Below are 25,328 nucleotides of genomic sequence, written 5' to 3' on the forward strand. Positions count from 1 at the left end.
TATTTGAGTTCTGACATATTCTATATTGGAGTTCTGACATATTCTATATTGGAGTTCTGAGATATTCTATATTTGAGTTCTGAGATATTCTATATTTGAGTTATGAGATATTCTATATTTGAGTTTTGAGATTCTATATTTGAGTTCTGAGATATTCTATATTTGAGTTATGAGATTCTATATTTGAATTATGAGATATTCTATATTTGAGCTCTGAGATATTCTATATTTGAGTTATGAGATTCTATATTTGAGTTCTGAGATTCTATATTTGAGTTATGATATATTCTATATTTGAATTATGAGATTCTATATTTGAGTTATGAGATTCTATATTTGAGTTATGAGATATTCTATATTTGAGTTCTGAGATATTCTATATTTGAGTTATGAGATATTCTATATTTGAGTTTTGAGATTCTATATTTAAGTTATGAGATATTCTATATTTGAGTTCTGAGGTATTCTATATTTGAGTTTTGAGATTCTATATTTGAGTTCTGAGATTCTATATTTGAGTTATGAGATTCTATATTTGAGTTATGAGATATTCTATATTTGAGATCTGAGATATTCTATATTTGAGTTATGAGATATTCTATATTTGAGTTCTGAGATATTCTATATTTGAGTTATGAGATATTCTATATTTGAGTTCTGAGATATTCTATATTTGAGTTATGAGATTCTATATTTGAGTTCTGAGATATTCTATATTTGAGTTATGAGATTCTATATTTGAATTGTGAGATATTCTATATTTGAGTTCTGAGATATTCTATATTTGAGTTATGAGATTCTATATTGGAGTTCTGAGATATTCTATATTTGAGTTCTGAGATATTCTATATTTGAGTAATGAGATTCTACATTTGAGTTATGATATGTTCTATATTTGAGTTATGAGATTCTATATTTGAGTTATGAGATTCTATATTTGAGTTATGAGATATTCTGTATTTGAGTTCTGAGATATTCTATAATTGAGTTCTGAGATATTCTATATTTGAGTTCTGAGATTCTATATTTGAGTTATGAGATATTCTATATTTGAGATCTGAGATATTCTATATTTGAGTTCTGAGATTCTATATTTGAGTTCTGACATATTCTATTTTGGAGTTCTGACATATTCTATATTTGAGTTCTGAGATATTCTATATTTGAGTTCTGAGATATTCTATATTTGAGTTATGAGATATTCTATATTTGAGTTTTGAGATTCTATATTTGAGTTATGAGATATTCTATATTTGAGTTCTGAGATTCTATATTTGAGTTATGATATCTATATATATAAAGGAGTCGATCTGTCTGTCCTTCTGTCTGTCCTTCTGTCTGTCTGTCCTCGGGTGTGCGTCTGTCCGGCTATGCGCTCGAAAGTTACAGAGCGTACCTACGCGTGCGTTAAGTCGGAAGAAAGCTCACCGTTCCGAAACGCTGGTAAGCATATTTACGTTTCGGCCGGACGAAAATTGCGCCCGCGGTATCCGAAAAACCTTCAACATTCCGCTCATTATCCACTCATTACCATAGAGTGACATTGAGGTCGACCAATCGTACGGTCGACCAACCTGATGGTCGACCAATCAATGCGTGGCGGGGGCGGCTTCGTCGCATGTGCAGCCGGGCCCTCCTAGAGTCGAGTGACAGGACGATTGACCAATCCTATGCTTCGGTGACATGACGATCGACCAATCAGTGGGTGTGTGGGCGGGCCTTATTGTTCTGAACTGAGGTGAGTGGCCGCCATCTTTATTCTCACCTTCTGTGTGTTTATTTGTTAGGAGCGATTTTTTTTTTAATGTGTAAAACGTAAAAACACAATGTCTAAAACGTTAAAACACAATGAAGATGGTGTCCCATCTTCTTAACAGCCAGTTTAAAAAAAATAACTTTTGGTGTTTTCAGCAAGAATGCGCGTTCCTTCTCCGTGGCAGCTTTTTAAAAACATTAAAAAACTTTCAAGATGGCCTCCCATCTTCTTAACACCCGTTTATAAAAAAAAATTAAAAAAAAATTTCTGTTGGTTTCACAGACTGCGCGTTCCTTCTCCGTGGCAGCTTTTTAAAAAAAAATAAAAAAAAATTCTGTTGGTTTCCGACTGCGCGTTCCTTCCCCGTGGCAGCTTTAAAAAAAAAACATTTCTGTTGGTTTCCTTCTCCGTGGCAGCTTTAAAAAAAAAAAAAATTTCTGTTGGTTTCACAGACTGCGCGTTCCTTCTCCGTGGCAGCTTTTTAAAAACATTAAAAAACTTTCAAGATGGCCTCCCATCTTCTTAACACCCGTTTTTGAAAAAAAAATTTTTTGCTCTTTCGCTGACCCCCTCAAAACACTCCTCCCCTCCTCCCACTCTCCATCCTCCTCCTCCCCCCCCTTCTCACTCTCTCCCCCACCTTCTCACTCTCTCCCCCCCTTCTCTCTTTCTCTCTCTCTCTCTCTCTCCCCCCGGCGCCCCCCCCTCCCTCCCCGGCGCCCCCCCCTCCCTCCCTCGCCCCCCCTCCCTCGCCCCCCCTCTCCCTCTCCCTCGCCCCTCTCCCTCACCCTCGCCCCCCTCTCCCTCGCCCCCCCTCTCCCTCACCCCCCCTCTCCCTCGCCCCCCTCTCCCTCGCCCCCCCTCTCCCTCGCCCCCCTCTCCCTCGCCCCACCTCTCCCTCGCCCTCCCTCTCCCTCGCCCCCCTCTCCTTCGCCCCCCCTCTCCCTCGCCCCCCTCTCCCTCGCCCCCCCTCTCCCTCGCCCCCCCTCTCCCTCGCCCCCCCCTCCCTCACCCCCCCTCTCCCTCGCCCCCCCCTCCCTCGCCCCCTCTCCCTCGCCCCCCCTCTCCCGCCCCCCCTCTCTCCCTCGCCCCCCTCTCTCCCTCGCCCCCCTCTCTCCCTCGCCCCCCCTCTCTCCCTCGCCCCCCCTCTCTCCCTCGCCCCCCCCTCTCTCCCTCGCCCCCCCTCTCCCTCGCTCCCCCCTCTCTCCCTCGCTCTCTTGCCCCCCTCTCTCCCTCGCTCTCTTCCCCTCCACAGTCGCTCGCTCTCTTCCCCTCCACAGTCGCTCGCTCTCTTCCCCCCACAGTCGCTCGCTCTCTTCCCCCCCCCACAGTCGCTCGCTCTTGTCCCCCCCCACAGTCGCTCGCTCTCTTTCCCCCCCCACAGTCGCTCGCTCTCTTTACCCCCCCAGTCGCTCTCTCTCTCTCTTCCAACAACATGTCCTCGAAAAAGCCTCGGCACCGCCGGGCACTCCAGCTAGTATTCTATATTTGAGTTATGAGATATTCTATATTTGAGTTATGAGAGATTCTATATTTGAGTTATGAAATATTCTGTATTTGAGTTATGAGATATTCTATATTTCAGTTATGAGATATTCTATATTTGAGTTATGAGCTTTTTTTGAGTTCTGAGATGTTCTATATTTGAGTTCTGAGATATTCTAGATTTGAGCTCTGAGATTCTATATTTAAGCTCTGAGATTCTGTATTTGAGTTCTGAGATTCTAGATTTGATTTCTGAGATATTCTATATTTGAGTTATGAGATATTCTATATTTGAGTTCTGAATCTATATATATAAACGGATACTTCTGTCTATCTGTCTGTCTGTCTATCTGTCTGTCCTTCTGTCTGTCTGTCTGTCCTCGGGTGTGCGTCTGTCTGGCTATGCGCTCGAAAGTTACAGAGCGTACCTACGCGTGCGTTACGTCGAAAGAAAGCTTACCTTTCCGAAACCCTGGTAAGCGTATTTACGTTTCGGCCGGACGAAAATCGTGCCCGCGGTATCCGAAAAACCTTCAACATTCCGCTCATTAGCATCTCATTGTCCGCTCATTAGCGACAGAGTGACCTCGAGGTCGACCAATCGTACGGCGGCTTGCTGCCGCGTGCGGCCGGGCCCTCCTACGGTCGAGTGATGGGACGATTGACCAATCCTACGCTTTGGTGACCTGACGGTCGACCAATCGGTGCGTGTGTGGGCGGGCCTTATCGTTCTGAACCGAGGTGAGTCGCCACCATCTTGATTCCAAACTTTTCTTTTTCCCGCTTTCTGCGTCTTTCAAAAAAAGTTGCTTTTAAAACACAAATTCTTTTGAAAAAAAAGTTAATTACTTTCTAAATCTTTTATCTAATCTCATTAATTTTCCTACCTTTCCCCGTTTTTCCAGGTAGGCCTCGAAGCCTCGGCCTCTCCTCCGCACCCACGCCCGAGCTAGGCACCTCCTGGCCCCAGTCAACAAGCGGCCCCTGATCGCCGCCATCTTTGTGAAGGCTGGAGGGGCGGGCCTCAGCCGAGCGCCGCTACCTTACTAAAGGGTGCGCGCGCAGCAGGAGCAGCTGAGACGCGGCGGCTCTCTCTGTTCCCCGCTCGGCTGGGGCGGGGGGGCGGGGCTCTCGGGAGTGCAGATCTCGGGTGGGGCTTAGAGAGCGAGAAGGGTTACCCCGGCAACCGGGCCCGCCGGCCCTCTCTGAGCCACAATCGGCGGTCTTGAAGCCAGCTCGGGAGGACGGGGCTCCGGAAAGCGGGAGGGCGGGGCTCCGGAGAGCGGGAGGCCGGTGCTTGGGAGGGCGGTGCTCGGGGCTCGGGACATCGGGGGGGCGGGGCTCGCGGCATCGCGGGGCGGGAGATCGGGAGGCGGGACATCGGGAGATCGCGGGGCGGGACATCGGGAGATCGCGGGGCGGGACCTCGGGAGATGGGGGGCGGGGCTAGGGAGATCGGGGGGGCGGGGCTCGGGAGATCGGGGGCAGGGCTCGGGGGCGGGGCTCCGGAGATCGGGGGGCGGGGCTCGGGAGATCGGGGGGGCGGGGCTCCGGAGATCCGGGGGGCGGGGCTCGGGAGATCGGGTGGGGGGGGCGGGGCTCGGGAGATCGGGTGGGGGGGGCGGGGCTCGGGAGATCGGGGGGCGGAGCTCGGGTGATGGGGGGCGGGGCTCGGGAGATCAGGGGGCTCAGGGACTCTCCCCCATCCCTCCCCTCCCCCCTCCTCCCCCCTCCCCCCTCCTCCCCCCTCCCCTCCTCCCTCCTCCCCTCCCACCCCCTCCCCTTCCCTCCCCTCCCCCTCCCCTTCCCCTTCCCCCTCCCCTTCCCCCCCTCCCCCCCTTCCCTCCCCTCCCCTTCCGCCCCTCCCCTCCCCCCTCCCCTCCCCCCTCCCCTTTCCCCCCTCCACTTCCCCCCTCCACTTCCCCCCTCCCCTCCCCTTCTTCCCCCCTGCCCTTCCCCCCCCCTTCTTCCCCCCTCCCTTTCCCCCCTCCCCTTCCCCCCCTCTTTCCCCCCCTCCCCTTCCCCCCTCTTCCCCCCCCTCTTTCCTCCCCTCTTCCCCCCCTCTTTCCTCCCCTCTTCCCCCCCTTCCCCCCAGTCGCTCTCTCTCTTCCCCCCAGTCGCTCTCTCTCTTCCCCCCCGTCGCTCTCTCTCTTCCCCCAGTCGCTCTCTCTCTTCCCCCCAGTCGCTCTCTCTCTTCCCCCCAGTCGCTCTCTCTCTTCCCCCCCAGTCGCTCTCTCTCTTCCCCCCCAGTCGCTCTCTCTCTTCCCCCCCAGTCGCTCTCTCTCTTCCCCCCCCAGTCGCTCTCTCTCTCTCTCTCTCTCTCTTCCAACAACATGCCCTCGAAAAAGCCTCGGCACCGCCGGGCACTCCAGCTAGTCTATATATATATAAACAGATACTTCTGTCTATCTGTCTGTCTGTCCTTCTGTCTGTCTGTCTGTCCTCGGGTGTGCGTCTGTCCGGCTATGCGCTCGAAAGTTACAGAGCGGACCTACGCGTCCGTTACGTCGAAAGAAAGCTTACCTTTCCGAAACCCTGGTAAGCGTATTTATGTTTCGGCCGGACGAAAATCGCGCCCGCGGTATCCGAAAAACCTTCAACATTCCGCTCATTAGCATCTCATTATCCGCTCATTAGCGACAGAGTGACCTCGAGGTCGACCAATCGTACGCCGGGTTGCTGGCGCGTGCGGCCAGGCCCTCCTACGGTCGAGTGACGGGACGATTGACCAATCCTACGCTTTGGTGACCTGACGGTCGACAATCGGTGCGTGTGTGGGCGGGCCTTATCATTCTGAACCGAGGTGAGTAGCCGCCATCTTGCTTCCATTCTTTTTCCTGCTTTCTGCGTCTTTCTTTTCAAATATACATTTCCAGCAAAATAAAATTGCTTTAATTAAATTGTTTTAAAAAAAACTTCATTCATTTGTAAATATTTTCTCTAACCTGAAGATTCTTTTTCCTACCTTTCCCCGTTTTTGTTAGGCCTCAAACCTGGGCCTTTCTTGCCCAGCCAGGCCCCAGCTAGGTAATTGTCCCACAGCTTCTGCTAAGCTCCTCACCCCCCACCCCCCACCCCGGTGTCACGTTACCCGGGGCAACGGATTTCAGCCACGAGGGTCACGAGGGTCAGGGTGCGCGCGCAGCAGGAGCAGCTGAGACGCGGCGTCTCTCTCTGTTCCCCACTCGGCTCGGGCGGGGGCGGCGGGGCTCTCGGGAGTGCGGATCTCGGGCGGGGGCTTGGTGAGCAGGAAGGTGCGCGCGCAGCAGGAGCAGCTGAGACGCGGCGTCTCTTTCTGTTCCCCGCTCGGCTCGGGCGGGGGGGCGGGGCTCTCGGGAGTGCGGATCTCGGGCGGGGCTTGGTGAGCGGGAAGGTGCACGCGCAGCAGGAGCTCTCGGGCGGGGCTTGGTGAGCGGGAAGGTGCACGCGCAGCAGGAGCAGCTGAGACGTGGCGTCTCTCTCTGTTCCCCGCTCGGCTCTGGCGGGGGGTGGCGGGGCTCTCGGGAGTGCGGATCTCGGGCGGGGTTTGGTGAGCGGGAAGGTGCGCGCGCAGCAGGAGCTCTCGGGCGGGGCTTGGTGAGCGGGAAGGTTGGGGGGGCGAGCCTCGGGAGATCGGGGGGTGGGGGGGGCGAGCCTCGGGGGGGGGCAGGGCTCCGGAGATTAAGGGGGGGCGGGGCTCCGGAGATCGGGGGGGACGGGGCTCGGGAGATCAGGGGGGGGGCGGGGCTCGGGAGATCGGGGGGGGCGGGGCTCGGGAGATCGGGGGCGGGGCTCGGGGGGGCGGGGCTCCGGAGATCGGGGGGGCAGGGCTCGGGGGGCAGGGCTCGGGTGATGGGGTGGGGCGGAGATCAGGGGGCTCGGGCACTCCATATTTGAGTTATGATATATTCTATATTTGTGTTATGAGATATTCTATATTTGAGTTCTGAGATATTCTGTATTTGAGTTATGAGATTCTATATTTGAGTTATGAGATTTTATATTTGAGTTCTGAGATATTCTATATTTGAGTTATGAGATTCTATATTTGAGTTATGAGATATTCTATATTTGAGTTCTGAGATATTCTGTATTTGAGTTATGAGATTCTATATTTGAGTTATGAGATTTTATATTTGAGTTCTGAGATATTCTATATTTGAGTTATGAGATTCTATATTTGAGTTATGAGATATTCTATATTTCAGTTATGAGATATTCTATATTTGAGTTATGAGATTCTATATTTGAGTTATGAGATTCTATATTTGAGTTATGATATATTCTATATTTGTGTTATGAGATTCTATATTTGTGTTATGAGATTCTATATTTGAGTTATGAGATTCTATATTTGAGTTATGAGATTCTATATTTGAGTTATGAGATATTCTATATTTGAGTTCTGAGATATTCTATATTTGAGTTCTGAGATTCTATATTTGAGTTATGAGATTCTATATTTGAGTTCTGAGATTCTATATTTGAGTTCTGAGATTCTATATTTGAGTTCTGAGATAATACATTTGAGTTATGAGATATTCTCTATTTGAGTTATGAGACATTCTATATTTGAGTTCTGAGATATTCTATATTTGACTTTTGAGATTCTATGTTTGAGTTATGAAATTCTATATTTGAGTTCTGAGTATTCTATATTTGAGTTATGAGATTCTATATTTGAGTTATGAGATATTCTATATTTGAGTTATGAGATTCTATATTTGAGTTATGAGATATTCTATATTTGAGTTCTGAGATTCTATATTTGAGTTCTGAGATATTCTGTATTTGAGTTATGAGATTCTATATTTGAGTTCTGAGATTCTATATTTGAGTTCTGAGATATTCTATATTTGAGTTCTGAGATTCTATATTTGAGTTCTGAGATATTGTATATTTGAGTTCTGAGATTCTATATTTGAGTTCTGAGATATTGTATATTTGAGTTCTGAGATATTCTATATTTGAGTTCTGAGATTCTATATTTGAGTTCTGAGATATTGTATATTTGAGTTCTGAGATTCTATATTTGAGTTCTGAGATATTGTATATTTGAGTTCTGAGATTCTATATTTGAGTTATGAGATATTCTGTATTTGAGTTATGAGATTCTATATTTGAGTTCTGAGATTCTATATTGAGTTCTGAGATATTCTATATTTGAGTTCTGAGATTCTATATTTGAGTTCTGAGATATTGTATATTTGAGTTCTGAGATTCTATATTTGAGTTCTGAGATATTGTATATTTGAGTTCTGAGATATTCTATATTTGAGTTCTGAGATTCTATATTTGAGTTCTGAGATATTGTATATTTGAGTTCTGCGTTTCTATATTTGAGTTATGAGATATTCTGTATTTGAGTTATGAGATTCTATATTTGAGTTCTGAGATTCTATATTTGAGTTCTGAGATATTCTATATTTGAGTTCTGAGATTCTATATTTGAGTTCTGAGATAATACATTTGAGTTATGAGATATTCTATATTTCAGTTATGAGATATTCTATATTTGAGTTATGAGATTCTATATTTGAGTTATGAGATTCTATATTTGAGTCCTGAGATATTCTATATTTGAGTTATTAGATTCTATGTTTGAGTTATGATATATTGTGGCGACACGCCACCACTGGACATAATCCGCTCACGGCGGCACGGACAGTATAAGCAGACGCCCCCAGCCGGGGGCCCTTTCCTCCAGCAACTTGTTTCCCGCAGGGACAGGCTGCCGGGAGCACTTCCTGTCTGGGGAGTGTTTAAGTGGTTGCGCGGGCTTTTCCAGCTCCTCTTTGCCATGAGGTTGATTAAAGCAGTTGTGTTTCACTAACTCTGGTCTCGACTCCCACGTTTGCCGCGGTATCTCAACACTGGTGACCCCGACGCTCAGGACGAATCCTAAGCTAGCATGGCGGATACAAACGCAGTCACGGTTAAACTACCGGACTTTTGGGAGAACCTGGCCGAAGCCTGGTTTGTTCAAGCCGAGTCCAGATTCCGGCTGAAAAACATTACAGTCGACGCCACGAAGTACGACTACCTCGTCGCCTCTCTCACGTACGCCACAGTCCCCAAGGTTTGGGCAGCGCTGCAGGAGCCACCAGTGGAAGGCAAGTACGAACATCTGAAGGCTGCGCTCCTTAAAAAATTTCAAATGTCCTCTTACCAGCGCAACTGCCAACTCCTTGACCTCCCCGGCCTTGGTGACGCTTCACCGTCGGATCTGCTTTCCCACATGCTGTCCCTCTCAGACGACAAAAACACCGGCGCCCTCTTTCGCACGCTTTTCATTCGGCAGCTCCCCGCCAGCATCCGCCCGCTCATTGTGGAATCTGGCTCCACGGATCTGAATGAGATAGCCGCAAAGGCCGACCGGCTGCTCTCTGCGCAGTCCACCCGCGACATCGCGCCCGACCTCACGGCAACGACCACGCGGTCGTCCCGGCCCATTAGGCCCGACCGCCCGACCACTCCGGGTCACTGCTCCTACCACACCCGTTTTGGCACTAGGGCCCAACGCTGCACGCCACCGTGCACTTTCAAACCCCCCCCGCACCGGCCCCCATGATGGCCGCGGGGCAAAAGGGGCCTCTACTGTACGTCACCGACGACAGCAGCAACCGCCGATTTCTGTGCGACACAGGGGCCCAGCACAGCATCACCCCTGCCTCCGCCCTCGAAATCCAACGCGGCGCACGGGGTATCACGCTGGCCGCAGCCAATGGCTCTGACATCCGCACATATGGCACCCGCATGGTCACGCTCGACCTTGCAGGCCGCCGCTACCGCTGGGAGTTCCTCACAGCCAGGGTCCTCTGCCCACTCATCGGCGCCGACTTCCTACGCGCCCACGGCCTCCTTGTCGACATTCCGAGGCACCGCCTCGCCGACATCAACAGTATGGCCCCCATCCCTGGCGCATTCACCCCGGCCCGTTCGGCCGGCCTGACGACCTACTGCCTCGCCAGAGCCACGGACGACTACTCGGCACTTCTAGCCGAGTTCCCCGCCCTCACTAACCCGACCTTTTCGGCCAAAGCTGCCAAACACGGTGTGGAGCACTATATCCCCATCACCGGCCCCCCGGTTTCTGCCCACGCCCGCAGACTCAACCCGGCCAAGCTGGAAATCGCGCAGGCCGAGTTCACCACCATGGAACAACTCGGCATCATCCGATGCTCCAGCAGCCCTTGGGCCTCGCCCCTCCACATCGCCCCCAAGCCCGGCGGAGGCTGGCGCCCTTGCGGGGACTACCGCCGCCTCAACGACGCCACCACCCCCGACCGATACCCGGTGCCACACATCCAGGACTTCTCGGCCCGACTGGCCGGACGAACCGTCTTTTCCAAGGTCGAACTGGTGCGCGGTTACCACCAAGTCCCCGTACACCCCGCGGACATCCCCAAAACGGCCGTCATCACCCCATTCGGCCTATTCGAGTTCCTGAGGATGCCCTTCGGCCTCAAGAATGCAGCCCAGGCTTTCCAGCGCCTTATGGACTCAGTCCTCCGGGACCTGAACTTCCTATTCGTCTATCTAGACGACATTCTCGTGGCCAGCTCCTCCAAACAGGAACACCTCGAACACCTTCGCATCCTGTTCGGGCGCCGAGCCCAACACGGGCTCATCCTCAGCCCGGCGAAGTGCCAATTCGGCCTCACCGAGATCGATTTTCTCGGTCACCACATCAACCCTGCTGGGGCCGTCCCCCTGCCCAACAAGGTGCAGGCCGTCCAGCAATTCCCCCGCCCCAAAACCATCAAGGGCCTCCAGGAGTTCCTCGGGATGGTGAACTTCTACAACAGGTTCATCCTCAGAGCTGCAGCCCTCATGAAGCCCCTATACGACTCCCTCCGAGGTAAATCCGGCAAGATGGCCGTAGCCTGGACCACTGACACGTCAGCCGCCTTCGACGCCACCAAAAACGCGCTCGCCGACGCCACCCTGCTCGCGCACCCAAGGGCCGATGCCCGGGTTGCGCTCACCACCGACGCCTCCGACCACGCAGTCGGAGCTGTGTTCGAGCAGTGGGTCAATGGCGCGTGGCAGCCACTTGCCTTCTACAGCCGCCAACTGCGCCCCCCGGAGGTCAAATACTCTACTTTCGACCGCGAGCTTCTCGCGCTCCACCTGTCGGTCCGCCATTTCAGGTTCCTCCTGGAGGGCCGCCCCTTCACCGCGTACGTGGACCACAAGCCGCTCACATACGCGATGGCCAAGCACACCGAACCCTGGTCCGCTAGACAGCAACGCCAGCTCGCGGCCGTGTCCGAGTTTAATACGGACACCCAGCATGTCTCCGGTAGAGACAACGTTGTCGCCGACTGCCTGTCCCATCCCGCCATCTGCGCGAATCACCTCGCGGTCGACTACGCGCAACTAGCAGCGGCCCAGCTCACGGACCCAGACCGCCTCTCGGCGGCTACCAGCCTGCCAGGGCTACGCCTAGCCAAGGTCGCGCATGGGCCCGAAGCCACGGCAGTCACTTGCGACGTCTCACTCGGCCAACCCAGGCCGGTCGTCCCTGCAACCTGGCGCCGCCGCATCTTCGACGCGCTACACGCGCTCTCCCATCCGGGTGCCCGCGCATCCGTCAAACTCCTCTCCCAGCGTTTCGTCTGGCGCGGCCTCAGCAAAGATGTTCGGACTTGGGCCACCTCCTGCCTCGCCTGCCAACGGGCTAAGGTACAGCTACACACAAAAGCACCCCGGGAGACTTCGAGGTACCCAGCCGCCGCTTCGACCACGTACACGTCGACATCGTCGGTCCTCTGCCGCCATCGCAAGGCCAAACTTATCTCCTCACGATGGTCGACCGCTACACACGCTGGCCTGAGGCAGTGCCGCTGCCCTCCACCACCACAGCCGACATCGCCAGGGCGTTCGTTAACACCTGGGTCGCAAGGTTCGGCGTACCAGCCGACATAACCTCCGACAGAGACGCCCAGTTCACCTCCGAACTCTGGACGGCCACAGCACGCAACCTCGGGGTGACGCTCCACCGAACCACGGCGTACCACCCGCAGGCCAATGGGCTGTGTGAACGCTTCCACAGGTCACTCAAGGCCTCACTCCGCGCCGGCCTGCAGGACAGTAACTGGACTGACCACCTACCATGGGTGCTACTAGGCCTACGCACCGCGGTCAAGGAAGACCTCCAGCCCTCGGCAGCGGAGTTAGTCTACGGACAACCGCTGCGCGTCCCAGGCGAATTCCTTCCGGAGGCTACCACGCCTTGGTCGGCCGAACAGCAGCGGCTCAACTCTTTCTCTTCCGCTCAACAGTTCGCCCCACTTCCGGTCAACCGACACGGCGAACTCGCACCTCACGTCCCGCCAAACTTACAGCAGGCACGCTTCGTCTTCGTGCGACACGACGCGCACCGCGGACCCCTGCGACCCCCGTACGACGGACCGTATGAGGTACTACAAACCGGGGACAAGGTCTTCAAGCTGCGACTCGGCGACAGGGTCGACACAGTCTCCATCGACCGGCTCAAACTAGCACACACAGAACCAGGGGAACAGGACCCCGTGGCCCGACCTCCAACTAGAGGCTGTCCCGCCAGCAAGCCAGCACAGCCGGCGGCGAACCGCCCGGCCCCACCAACTAGACCGGCGACCACTCAGAGCCGCTCCGGCAGAACCATTAGACCACCGTCACGACTCGTCCACTCCTCCTAAGCGGATTCTCGGGGGAGCTCTGTGGCGACACGCCACCACTGGACATAATCCGCTCATGGCGGCACTGACAGTTTAAGCAGACGCCCCCAGCCGGGGGCCCTTTCCTCCAGCAACTTGTTTCCCGCAGGGACAGGCTGCCGGGAGCACTTCCTGTCTGGGGAGTATTTAAGTGGTTGCGTGGGCTTTTCCAGTTCCTCTTTGCCATGAGGTTGATTAAAGCAGTTGTGTTTCACTAACTCTGGTCTCGACCCCCATGTTTGCCGCGGTATCTCAACAATATTCTATATTTGTGTTCTGAGATATTCTATATTTGAGTTCTGAGATATTCTATATTTGAGTTCTGAGATATTCTATATTTGAGTTCTGAGATTCTATATTTGAGTTATGAGATATTCTATGTTTGAGTTGTGAGATTCTATATTTGAGTTATATATTCTTTATTTGAGTTATGAGATATTCTATATTTGAGTTATGAGTATTCTATATTTCAGTTATGAGTAATTCTATATTTGATTTCTGAGATATTCTATATTTGAGTTATGAGATATTCTATATTTGAGTTCTGAATAATTCTATATTTGAGTTATGAGATATTCTATATTTGAGTTATGAGATATTCTATATTTGAGTTCTGAGATTCTATATTTGAGTTGTGATATTCTATATTTGAATTATGAGCTTCTATATTTGAGTTCTGAGATATTCTATATTTGAGTTCTGAGATTCTATATTTGAGTTCTGAGATATTCTATATTTGAGTTTTCAGATTCTATATTTGAGTTCTGAGATATTCTATATTTGAGTTCTGAGATATTCTATATTTGAGTTCTGAGATTCTATATTTGAGTTCTGAGATATTCTATATTTGAGTTCTGAGATTCTATATTTGAGTTATGATATATTCTATATTTGAGTTATGAGATAGTCTATATTTCAGTTCTGAGATTCTATATTTGAGTTCTGAGATATTCTATATTTGAGTTCTGAGATTCTATATTTGAGTTCTGAGATATTCTATATTTGAGTTATGAGATATTCTATATTTGAGTTATGAGATATTCTATATTTGAGTTCTGAGATTCTATATTTGAGTTATGAGATTCTATATTTGAGTTATGATATATTCTATATTTGAGTTATGAGATATTCTATATTTGAGTTATGAGATTCTATATTTGAGTTATGAGATATTCTATATTTGAGTTCTGAGATATTCTATATTTGAGTTCTGAGATATTCTATCTTTGAGTTTTGAGATTCTATGTTTGAGTTACGATATATTCTATATTTGAGTTCTGAGATATTCTATATTTGAGTTATGATATATTCTATATTTGAGTTATGAGATATTCTATATTTGAGTTCTAAGATTCTATATTTGAGTTATGAGATATTCTATATTTGAGTTATGAGATTCTATATTTGAGTTCTGAGATTCTATATTTGAGTTCTGACATTCTATATTTGAGTTCTGAGATATTCTATATTTGAGTTATGAGATATTCTATATTTGAGTTATGAGATATTCTATATTTGAGTTCTGAGATATTCTATATTTGAGTTATGAGATTCTATATTTGAGTTATGATATATTCTATATTTGAGTTATGAGATACTATATTTGAGTTATGAGATTCTATATTTGAGTTCTGAGATATTCTATAATTGAGTTCTGAATAATTCTATGTTTGAGTTATGATATATTCTATGGTGTGGAGATGCCGGAGTTGGACTGGGCTGGACAAATGTAAGAAATCACACAACACCAGGTTATAGTCCAACAGCTTTATTTGAAATCACAAGCTTTCGGAGCGCTGCTCCTTCTTCAGGTGAAGTGGAGAAATGCATAAAGACACAGCTTATATAGTCAGAGAATCAGCCGCCTAACCTCAAACAGACCATCGTTCGCAGCAAATTACCCAGCTTCCAGGAGAACAGCGACCACGACACCACACAACCCTGCCACAGCAACCTCTGCAAGACATGCCAGATCATCAACACAGATACCATCATCACACGTGAGGACACCACCCACCAGGTACATGGTACATACTCATGTGACTCGGCCAACGTTGTCTACCTCATACGTTGCAGGAAAGGATGCCCCGGAGCATGGTACATCGGCAAGACCATGCAGACACTGCGACAACGGATGAACGGACACCGCGCAACAATCACCAGGCAGGCGTGTTCCCTCCCAGTCGGGGAACACTTCAGCAGTCAAGGACATTCAGCCTCCGATCTTCGGGTAAGCATTCTCCAAGGCGGCCTTCGAGACACACGACAACGCAAAATCGTCGAGCAGAAACTGATAGCCAAGTTCCGCACCCATGAGGATGGCCTTAACCGAGATCTTGGGTTCATGTCACGCTACATGTAACCCCACCTGATGCAGGGTCATCCAGACTCGAGTCGACATTGGCTTGTTCTCTCTACACAGATGCGGCTGGACCTGCTGTGATTTCCAGCCAAAAAAAATGTTTTTTGTCTGTTTTTTTGTTTTTCATACAGACCCCAGCATCTGCAATATTTGACCCCTTGTGACCCCACCCCATTGTTCTTTGATGTAATGTTTCCCTGACTGACCTGTTTGGACACCATTCACACCTTTGACTGCTGTAATAATCTCTCTGCCGAGGTGTGATAAATGGCAGTTGGAAAAGTTACCTGTAAACATCTGACATGATTCTCTGACTATATAAGCTGTGTCTTTATGCATTTCTCCACTTCACCTGAAGAAGGAGCAGCGCTCCGAAAGCTTGTGATTTCAAATAAAGCTGTTGGACTATAACCTGGTGTTGTGTGATATATTCTATATTTGAGTTCTGAGATATTCTATATTTGAGTTATGAGATTCTATATTTGAGTTCTGAGATATTCTATATTTGAGTTCTGAGATATTCTATATTTGAGTTCTGAGATTCTATATTTGAGTTTTGAGATATTCTATATTTTAGTTGTGATATTCTATATTTGAGTTATGAGATTCTTTATTTGAGTTCTGAGATTCTATATTTGAGTTGTGATATTCTATATTTGAGTTATGAGATTCTATGTTTGAGTTTTGAGATTCTATATTTGAGTTATGAAATTCTATATTTGAGTTATGAAATATTCTATATTTGAGTTATGAGATATTCTATATTTCAGTTATGAGAAATTCTATATTTGAGTTATGAGATTCTATATTTGAGTTATGAGATATTCTATATTTGAGTTCTGAGATATTCTATGTTTGAGTTGTGAGATTCTATATTTGAGTTATGAGTATTCTATATTTGAGTTCTGAGATATTCTATATTTCAGCTATGAGATTCTATATTTCAGTTATGAGATATTCTGTATTTGAGTTATGAGATATTCTATATTTGAGCTCTGAGATATTCTATATTTGAGTTCTGAGATTCTATATTTGAGTTCTGAGATATTCTATATTTGGGTTATGAGATATTCTATATTTGAGTTATGAGATATTCTATATTTGAGTTCTGAGATTCTATATTTGAGTTATGAGATATTCTATATTTGAGTTCTGGGTAATTCTATATTTGAGTTCTGAGATATTCTATATTTGAGTTCTGAGATTCTATATTTGAGTTATGATATATTCTATATTTGTGTTCTGAGATATTCTATATTTGAGTTCTGAGATATTCTATATTTGAGTTTTGAGATTCTATATTTGAGTTCTGAGATATTCTATAGAGTTATGAGATTCTATATTTGAGTTATGATATATTCTATGTTTGAGTTATGAGAGATTCTATATTTGAGTTCTGAGATATTCTATATTTCAAATATGAGATATTCTACATTTGAGTTATGAGATTCTATATTTGAGTTCGGAGATATTCTATATTTGAGTTCTGAGATATTCTATATTTGAGTTATGAGATTCTATATTTGAGTTATGATATATTCTATATTTGAGTTATGAGATTCTATCTTTGTGTTATGAGATTCTATATTTGAGATGTGAGATTCTATATTTGATTTATGATATACTAGCTGGAGTGCCCGGCGGTGCCGAGGCTTTTTCGACGGCATGTTGTTGTTGGAAGAGAGAGAGAGAGAGAGCGACGGGGGGGGGAAGAGAGAGAGCGACGGGGGGGAAGAGAGAGAGCGACGGGGGGGAAGAGAGAGAGCGACGGGGGGGAAGGGAGAGAGCGACGGGGGGGAAGGGAGAGAGCGATGGGGGGAAGAGAGAGAGCGACTGGGAGGAAGAGAGAGAGCGACTGGGGGGAAGGGGAGGGGGGAAGGGGGGAAGGGAGGGGGGGGGAAGAGTGGGGGGGAAGGAGAGGAGGGTGGGGAGGAGGGGGGAGGGGGGAAGGGATGGGGGAGGGAGGGAAGGGGGAAAGAGGGGGGAGAGGGGGGAAGGGGAGAGTGCCCGAGCCCCCTGATCCCCGCCCCCCCCCGAGCTCCGATCTCCGAGCCCCCCCCGAGCCCCGACCCCCCCCGATCTCCCGAGCCCCGCCCCCCCGATCTCCCGAGCCCCGCCCCCCCCGATCTCCGGAGCCCCGCCCCCCCCCGGATCTCCGGAGCCCCCCCCCCCCCGAGGCTCGCCCCCCCCACCCCCCCGATCTCCCGAGGCTCACCCCCCCCCCCCACCCCCAACCAAGCACCGAAATCCGGAGGCCCGATCTCCCGAGCTGGCTTCAAGTCCCGCCCGAGATCCGCACTCCCGAGAGCCCCGCCCCCCCCGCCAGAGCCAAGCGGGGAACAGAGAGAGACGCCGCGTCTCAGCTGCTCCTGCTGCGTGCACACCTTCCCGCTCACCAAGCCCCACCCGAGAGCTCCTGCTGCGCGCGCACCTTCCCGCTCACCAAGCCCCGCCCGAGATCCGCACTCCCGAGAGCCCCGCCCCCCCCCGCCCGAGCCGAGCGGGGAACAGAGAGAGACGCCACGTCTCAGCTGCTCCTGCTGCGCGCGCACCTTCCCGCTCACCAAGCCCCGCCCGAGATCCGCACTCCCGAGAGCCCCGCCCCCCCCGCCCGAGCTGAGCGAGGAACAGAGAGAGACGCCGCGTCTCAGCTGCTCCTGCTGCGCGCGCACGTTCCCGCTCACCAAGCCCCGCCTGAGAACCGCACTCCCGAGAGCCCCGCCCCCCCCCGCCCGAGCCGAGCGGGGAACAGAGAGAGACGCCGCGTCTCAGCTGCTCCTGCTGCGCGCGCACCCTGACCCTCGTGGCTGAAATCCGTTGCCCCGAGTAACGTGACACCGGGGGGGACGTGGGGTGGGGGATGAGGAGCTTAGCAGAAGCCGTGGGACAGTTACCTAGCTGGGGCCTGGCTGGGCCAGAAAGGCCCAGGCTTTGAGGCCTAACAAAAACGGGGAAAGGTAGGAAAAAGAATCTTCAGGTTAGAGAAAATATTTACAAATGAATGAAGTTTTTTTTAAAACAATTTAATAAAAGCAATTTTATTTTGCTGGAAATGTATATTTGAAAAGAAAGACGCAGAAAGCAGGAAAAAGAATGGAAGCAAGATGGCGGCTACTCACCTCGGTTCAGAACGATAAGGCCCGCCCACACATGCACCGATTGGTCGACCGTCAGGTCACCAAAGCGTAGGATTGGTCAATCGTCCCGTCATTCGACCGTAGGAGGGCCCGGCCGCACGTGCCAGCAACCCGGCGTACGATTGGTCGACCTCGAGGTCACTCTGTCGCTAATGAGCGGATAATAAGATGCTAATGAGCGGAATGTTGAAGGTTTTTCGGATACCGCGGGCGCGATTTTCGTCTGGCCGAAACGTAAATACGCTTACCAGGGTTTCGGAAAGGTAAGCTTTCTTTCGACGTAACGGACGCGTAGGTCCGCTCTGTAACTTTCGAGCGCATAGCCGGACAGACGCACACCCGAGGACAGACAGACAGACAGAAGGACAGACAGACAGATAGACAGAAGTATCCGTTTATATATCTAGATTCTATATTTGAGTTATGAGATTCTATATTTGAGTTCTGAGATTCTATATTTGAGTTATGAGATATTCTATATTAGAGTTCTGAGATTCTATATTTGAGTTATGAAATATGCTATATTTGAGTTCTGAGATTCTATATTTGAGTTATGAGATATTGTATATTTGAATTATGAAATATTCTATATTTGAGTTCTGCGATATTCTATATTTGAGTTATGAGATTCTATATTTGAGTTATGAGATATTCTATATTTGAGTTCTGAGATGTTCTTTATTTGAGTTCTGAGATGTTCTTTATTTGAGTTCTGAGTATTCCATATTTGAGTTATGAGATTCTATATTTGTGTTTTGAGATTCTATATTTGAGTTCTGAGATATTCTATATTTGAGTTACGATATATTCTATATTTGAGTTCTGAGATATTCTATATTTGAGTTATGATATATTCTATATTTGAGTTTTGAGATTCTATATTTGAGTTCTGATATATTCTATATTTGAGTTCTGAGATTCTATATTTGAGTTCTGAGATTCTATATTTGAGTTATGAGATTCTATATTTGAGTTATGAGATATTCTATATTTGAGTTCTGAGATATTCTATATTTGAGTTCTGAGATATTCTATATTTGAGTTATGAGATTCTATATTTGAGTTATGAGATTCTATATTTGAGTTCTGAGATTCTATATTTGAGTTCTGAGATTCTATATTTGAGTTATGAGATATTCTATATTTGAGTTCTGAGATGTTCTTTATTTGAGTTCTGAGTATTCTATATTTGAGTTATGAGATTCTATATTTGAGTTCTGAGATTCTATATTTGAGTTATGAGATATTCTATATTTGAGTTCTGAGATGTTCTTTATTTGAGTTATGAGATATTCTATATTTGAGTTCTGAGATATTCTATATTTGAGTTATGAGATTCTATATTTGAGTTATGAGATTCTATATTTGAGTTATGAGATTCTATATTTGAGTTCTGAGATTCTATATTTGAGTTCTGAGATATTCTATATTTGAGTTCTGAGATTCTATATTTGAGTTCTGAGTATTCTATATTTGAGTTATGAGATTCTATATTTGAGTTCTGAGATGTTCTTTATTTGAGTTCTGAGTATTCTATATTTGAGTTATGAGATTCTATATTTGAGTTATGAGATTCTATATTTGAGTTCTGAGATTCTATATTTGAGTTATGAGATATTCTATATTTGAGTTCTGAGATGTTCTTTATTTGAGTTCTGAGTATTCTATATTTGAGTTCTGAGATATTCTATATTTGAGTTATGAGATTCTATATTCGAGTTATGAGATTCTATATTCGAGTTATGAGATTCTATATTTGAGTTCTGAGATTCTATATTTGAGTTCTGAGATATTCTATATTTGAGTTCTGAGATTCTATATTTGAGTTCTGAGATTCTATATTTGAGTTTTGAGATTCTATGTTTGAGTTGTGAGATTCTATATTTGAGTTATGAGATATTCTATATTTGAGTTCTGAGTATTCTATATTTGAGTTATGAGATTCTATATTTGAGTTCTCATATTTTATATTTGTGTTTTGAGATTCTGTATTTGAGTTATGAGATATTCTATATTTGAGATATGAGATATTCTATGTTTGAGATCTGAGACATTCTATATTTGAGTTCTCATATTTTATATTTGTGTTTTGAGATTCTGTATTTGAGTTATGAGATATTCTATATTTGAGTTATGAGATATTCTATATTTGAGTCACTAGTAGCGAGTTCTGATAACACAAAACTGTTCTTCCTTAGGCTACTTCCAAAGAATGACTGCAGATGTGAGAAAGAGGAGCCCATGATAAACCTGCCATTCACCAACCGTCTTTTCCATCAGGTTTCTGTCCACCAGTTTGAGCAGGTCTTCAAAGAAGCAGAACGGGAGGAGTTGAAGAAAATGAGGCAGCAGGAGTATCAGCATTTTCTGCAGAGGTATGTGGTCCCGCAGACACTAGCGCCTCGAAATACGTTGACCCCGTGCCCGTTTTACAGCGTAACGTGGGTGTCGAAGGAACCAATCCAGCCAGCGGCGTGCGCACGCATATTCTACACCGGCAAGTGCACCTTCCAACCCGCCATATTGGTAGATGCTCCAGCATAGGCATCCAGGCCCTGCACCAGAAACAGGCGTTCGCCCCTTTGCTTATGCTAACGCCTATTTGAGGACCCATTGGGCTCTGGGCCTGCTGTGCTCAGGATAATCAGGTCAACATGCAGCCTAACTGGGACTGCTGGAGGCTGGCACCAAAAGGGTAGGTTTTAAAAAATATACTTACCTGACTGTGGAGCTGGGAGGAGCAGGAGCTCACTTCCCGGCACCACAGTCATCCCAAAAACCGATGCTGGCCGCCTCCTGATCGCAACCCCACTCCCTCCCAATCACCTCCCCCCCCACCCGCCCCCCCAGGATATACCTGGAAGCCACTGCCGGGGTGACGGCGGGCCCAACTTCGGCCTTGTGGAACTGGCGAGCTGCCTTCGAACGCCCGCTTGGCGTCCTCAGCTCACCGGCAATGTGCTGTGAGGCCCAAACTCCAATTTCTAGTGAAACTCGGGCTTCTGGTGCGTGCTCCCAGCGCATCGCCTATTTCAGGCTTGAAACGAATTTCCACCTCTGGGTACTGTTGTGCCGATTGCCTTGATGACTTCCTCCCAATCCTTAAGTATGTTTACACATTTTCACATGGTCTGATTGACTTGTCCGGTGGCAACTATCCCCTACTAACTTCGTGTGTTCCGGCTGCGCTATTTGGATGTGAAAGCAGCGCCCCTGATGGCTCAGTTGGTAAATGGACTGTTCAGTGAGGTACTGAACCCCACAAACCAGAAAAGTTCCAGGTTTGATTCATAGTCTCTGCTGAGTTATCTGATCTCAGTCAGGGCAATGCTACAGGTTGCCCACGGTGCTCCTGGGTTAGAGAGGTAGAATCGACACTTCTGACCAACACCTGATGACTGCTATGTCCATGTGTGGAGGTCAGGTGGGGCCTGGACTGTGGTGACCTCCTCATGGTCAAATAGTGTATAGTCTGCTGGCATTCATCACTCGGGCCCACACACAAAGAATGGACACCTGGCGAGGTAGCGGATGCCCTTGGAGCTGTACCCCAGTATGATCCAGTGCCTTTTTGTTGCTGATAGTGCCGGGAAATGCTCCCATGTCAAGCACCCAGTGTCGGGATCCAGCACTACAAAGGTTAGGTATAACACAGCGAGGTGCAGAGCATACTCCCTATACTCGGCCCTGAAACTGTGCCTTGCTGCCAACCTCAGAAGAACACCCCCTACAGTACCAGTGTGATATTTTTCCACTTCCCACCCCAGCCATCCTGTGGGCTCTCGAGGTGAGATTGCCAATTAAATGCCAATTAGCACCATAATAGACGTCAATATGCGGTGTGGGCCCAGGCCAACTAGGAAGTGGGCCGAGACTGCCCAGACTCATTTCACATAGGCCCTTTACCACCCGCTCACAGAGGAGGTGAAAGGCTTGTCTCTAACCCACTGCAATACATAAAAAATAGGAGCAGGAGTCGGCCATTTGGCCCCTCGAGCCTGCTCCGCCATTCAATAAGATCATGGCTGATCTTCTATCTCAATTCCACTTTCCTAAACTATCCCCATATCCCTTGATTCCGTTAATATTCAAAAATCTATCGATCTCTGTCTTGAATATACCCAACGACTGATCCTCCACAGCCCTCTGGGGTAGAGAATTCCAAAGATTCACCACCCTCTGAGTGAAGAAATTTCTCCCCATCCCAGTCCTAAATCCCTTATTCTGAGACTGTGACCCCTGGCTCTAGACTCCCCAGCCAGGGGAAACATCCTCCCTGCATCTACCCTGTCAAGCCCTGTAAGAATTTTGCATGTTTCAATGAGATCAGCTCTCATTCTTCTAAACCCAGACCCTCCGGTCAATTTTTTTCTCAGCAAATTGAAGTTGGCATTAAGAGGGGTTGACTGATAATGTGTAGATGTAATTGAGCTACGCATGTATATCTTTGGGAACATGACTCGAATGGAGCATTGACCTTCCTGATGGCAGTTCGGAAACAAGGCAACGCTACTGCTTTTGGAGGCACCGAGATACACCTAAAGAGGTGTTTTTTCCCCCAGGGCATCGAGAGGCTTCGTGGTTGCGCGGGCTGCCAGTCTATCTGGCTGTGGGCAGGCTGGCCACTCAACAACAACAACTTGCATTTACATCGCGCCTTTAACATAGTTATCAAACAAAATTTGACACCGAGCCACATAAGGAGATATTAGGGCAGGTTGGTCAAAGTGGTAGGTTTTAAGGAGCGTCTTAAAGGAGGAGAGAGAGGTAGAGAGGCGGAGATGTTTAGGGAGGGAATTCCAGAGCTTAGGGTCTTGGCAACCGAAGGCACGGCCACCAATGGTGGAGCGATCCATATAGCCTCGTGATATGGCATTCCAGTCAATGGGCCTTTCGAACCTTCCCCAGTCACCAGGGGGTGTCCAGCAACCAAGAAATAAAGTTGTGAGTCATGACTTTCAAATATCTGTGTGCGTGTAAACTTAGGGTTGTGCGATTGTTGCTCCGCTACTGCCAGCTCTGTCGTAGAAACAACACTAGAGCACTCGAACACCAATAGGCCTTTTGCGTTTCACTTGCCCGCAGTTACACCTAGATTGGGATTACTCTTCAAGTAAAGTTTCTTTTTCTGAATGCCTCCTGTTCTGTTTTTCTCTCTGATCTTTGCGCAGGTCCCGTTCCCCTGCTGATGTGATGATCATTGCCAAAGCCAACACCCCTTTGGAGTACCCCACGCAAGGGCTGCAAGTGCGGCCCCTCAAAACCATCGTGATACCAGGTCAGAAACTGCACAATGCAAACCGATACAAGAGATAGAGCGCCACTTTATTGTAGCTTTCGAGACTAAGATCGCTAGATTTTTGTTGGGTGAGGGTATCGAGGCATATGGAGCTAAGGCGAGTAAATGGACTTGAGGTGCAGATCAGTCATGATCTGACTGAATGGTGAAACAGGCTTGAGGGCTGAATGGCCTCCTCCTGTTCCTGTATAACAGGCCTGAGGGGCTGAATGGCCTCCTCCTGTTCCTATGTAACAGGCTCAAGGAACTGAATGGGCCTCCTCCTGTACCTATTGTAACAGGCTCGAGGGGCTGAATGGCCTCCTCCTGTTCCTAATGTAACAGGCTCGAGGGGCTGAATGGCCTCCTCCTGTTCCTGTGTAACAGGCCCGAGGGGCTGAATGACCTCCTCCTGTTCCTAATGTAACAGGCCCGAGGGGCTGAATGGCCTCCTCCTGTTCCTAATGTAACAGGCTCGAGGGGCTGAATGGCCACCTCCTGTTCCTAATCTATCAGGCTCGAGGGGCTGAATGGCTTCCTCCTGTTCCTAATGTAACAGGCTCGAGCGGCTAAATGGCCTCCTCCTGTTCCTGTAAAACAGGCTCGAGGGGCTGAATGGCCTCCTCCTGTTCCTGTGTAACAGGCTCAAGGGGCTGAATGGCCTCCTCCTGTTCCCGTGTAACAGGCTCAAGGGGCTGAATGGCCTCCTCCTGTTCCTAATGTAACAGGCTCGAGGGGATGAATGGCCTCCTCCTGTTCCTGTGTAACAGACTCGAGGGGCTGAATGACCTCCTCCTGTTCCTAACGTAACAGGCCTGAGGGGCTGAATGGCCTCCTCCTGTTCCTAATGTAACAGGCTTGAGGGGCTGAATGGCCTCCTCCTGTTCCTAATGTAAGAGGCTCGAGGGGCTGAATCGCCTTCTCCTGTTCCTAATGTAACAGGCTCGAGGGGCTGAATGGCCTCCTCCTGTTCCTAATGTAACAGGCTCGAGGGGGGCTGAATGGCCTCCTCCTGTTCCTAATGTAAGAGGCTCGAGGGGCTGAATGGCCTCCTCCTGTTCCTAATGTAAGAGGCTCGAGGGGACTGAAGGGCCTCTTACATTAGGAACAGGAGGAGGCCAGAGGGGCTGAATGGCCTCCTCCTGTTCCTAATGTAACAGGCTCGAGGGGCTGAATCGCCTCCTCCTGTTCCTAATATAACAGGCTCGAGGGGCTGAATGGCCTCCTCCTGTTCCTAATGTAATAGGCTCGAGGGGCTGAATGGCCTCCTCCTGTTCCCAATGTAAGAGGCTCGAGGGGCTGAATGGCCTCCTCCTGTTCCCAATGTAAGAGGCTCGAGGGGGCTGAATGGCCTCCTCCTGTTCCTAATGTAACAGGCTCAAGGGGCTGAATGGCCTCCTCCTGTTCCCAATGTAAGAGGCTCGAGGGGCTGAATGGCCTCCTCCTGTTCCTAATGTAACAGGCTCAAGGGGGCTGAATGGCCTCCTCCTGTTCCTAATGTAACAGGCTCGAGGGGCTGAATCGCCTCCTCCTGTTCCTAATATAACAGGCTCGAGGGGCTGAATGGCCTCCTCCTGTTCCTAATGTAATAGGCTCGAGGGGCTGAATGGCCTCCTCCTGTTCCCAA

At 48.5% G+C, this 25,328-nt stretch overlaps 1 protein-coding gene across 1 annotated transcript in view; it reads left to right on the forward strand.

The window, feature by feature from the left end:
- LOC147096938 (beta-1,4 N-acetylgalactosaminyltransferase 1-like) overlaps positions 1 to 25,328 on the forward strand; it is a 184,254-nt gene that overhangs the window by 121,801 nt on the left and 37,125 nt on the right. The window contains exons 3-4 of the mRNA XM_085972516.1: positions 20,622 to 20,798; positions 23,595 to 23,701. Coding sequence (XP_085828642.1) covers positions 20,622 to 20,798; positions 23,595 to 23,701 — 284 coding nt within the window. The remainder of the gene's footprint in view (positions 1 to 20,621; positions 20,799 to 23,594; positions 23,702 to 25,328) is intronic.

Source organism: Somniosus microcephalus, chromosome 33, assembly GCF_052327205.1.
Source record: "Somniosus microcephalus isolate GS21.2 chromosome 33, FLI_Smic_1.0, whole genome shotgun sequence".
Lineage (NCBI taxonomy): Eukaryota > Metazoa > Chordata > Chondrichthyes > Squaliformes > Somniosidae > Somniosus > Somniosus microcephalus.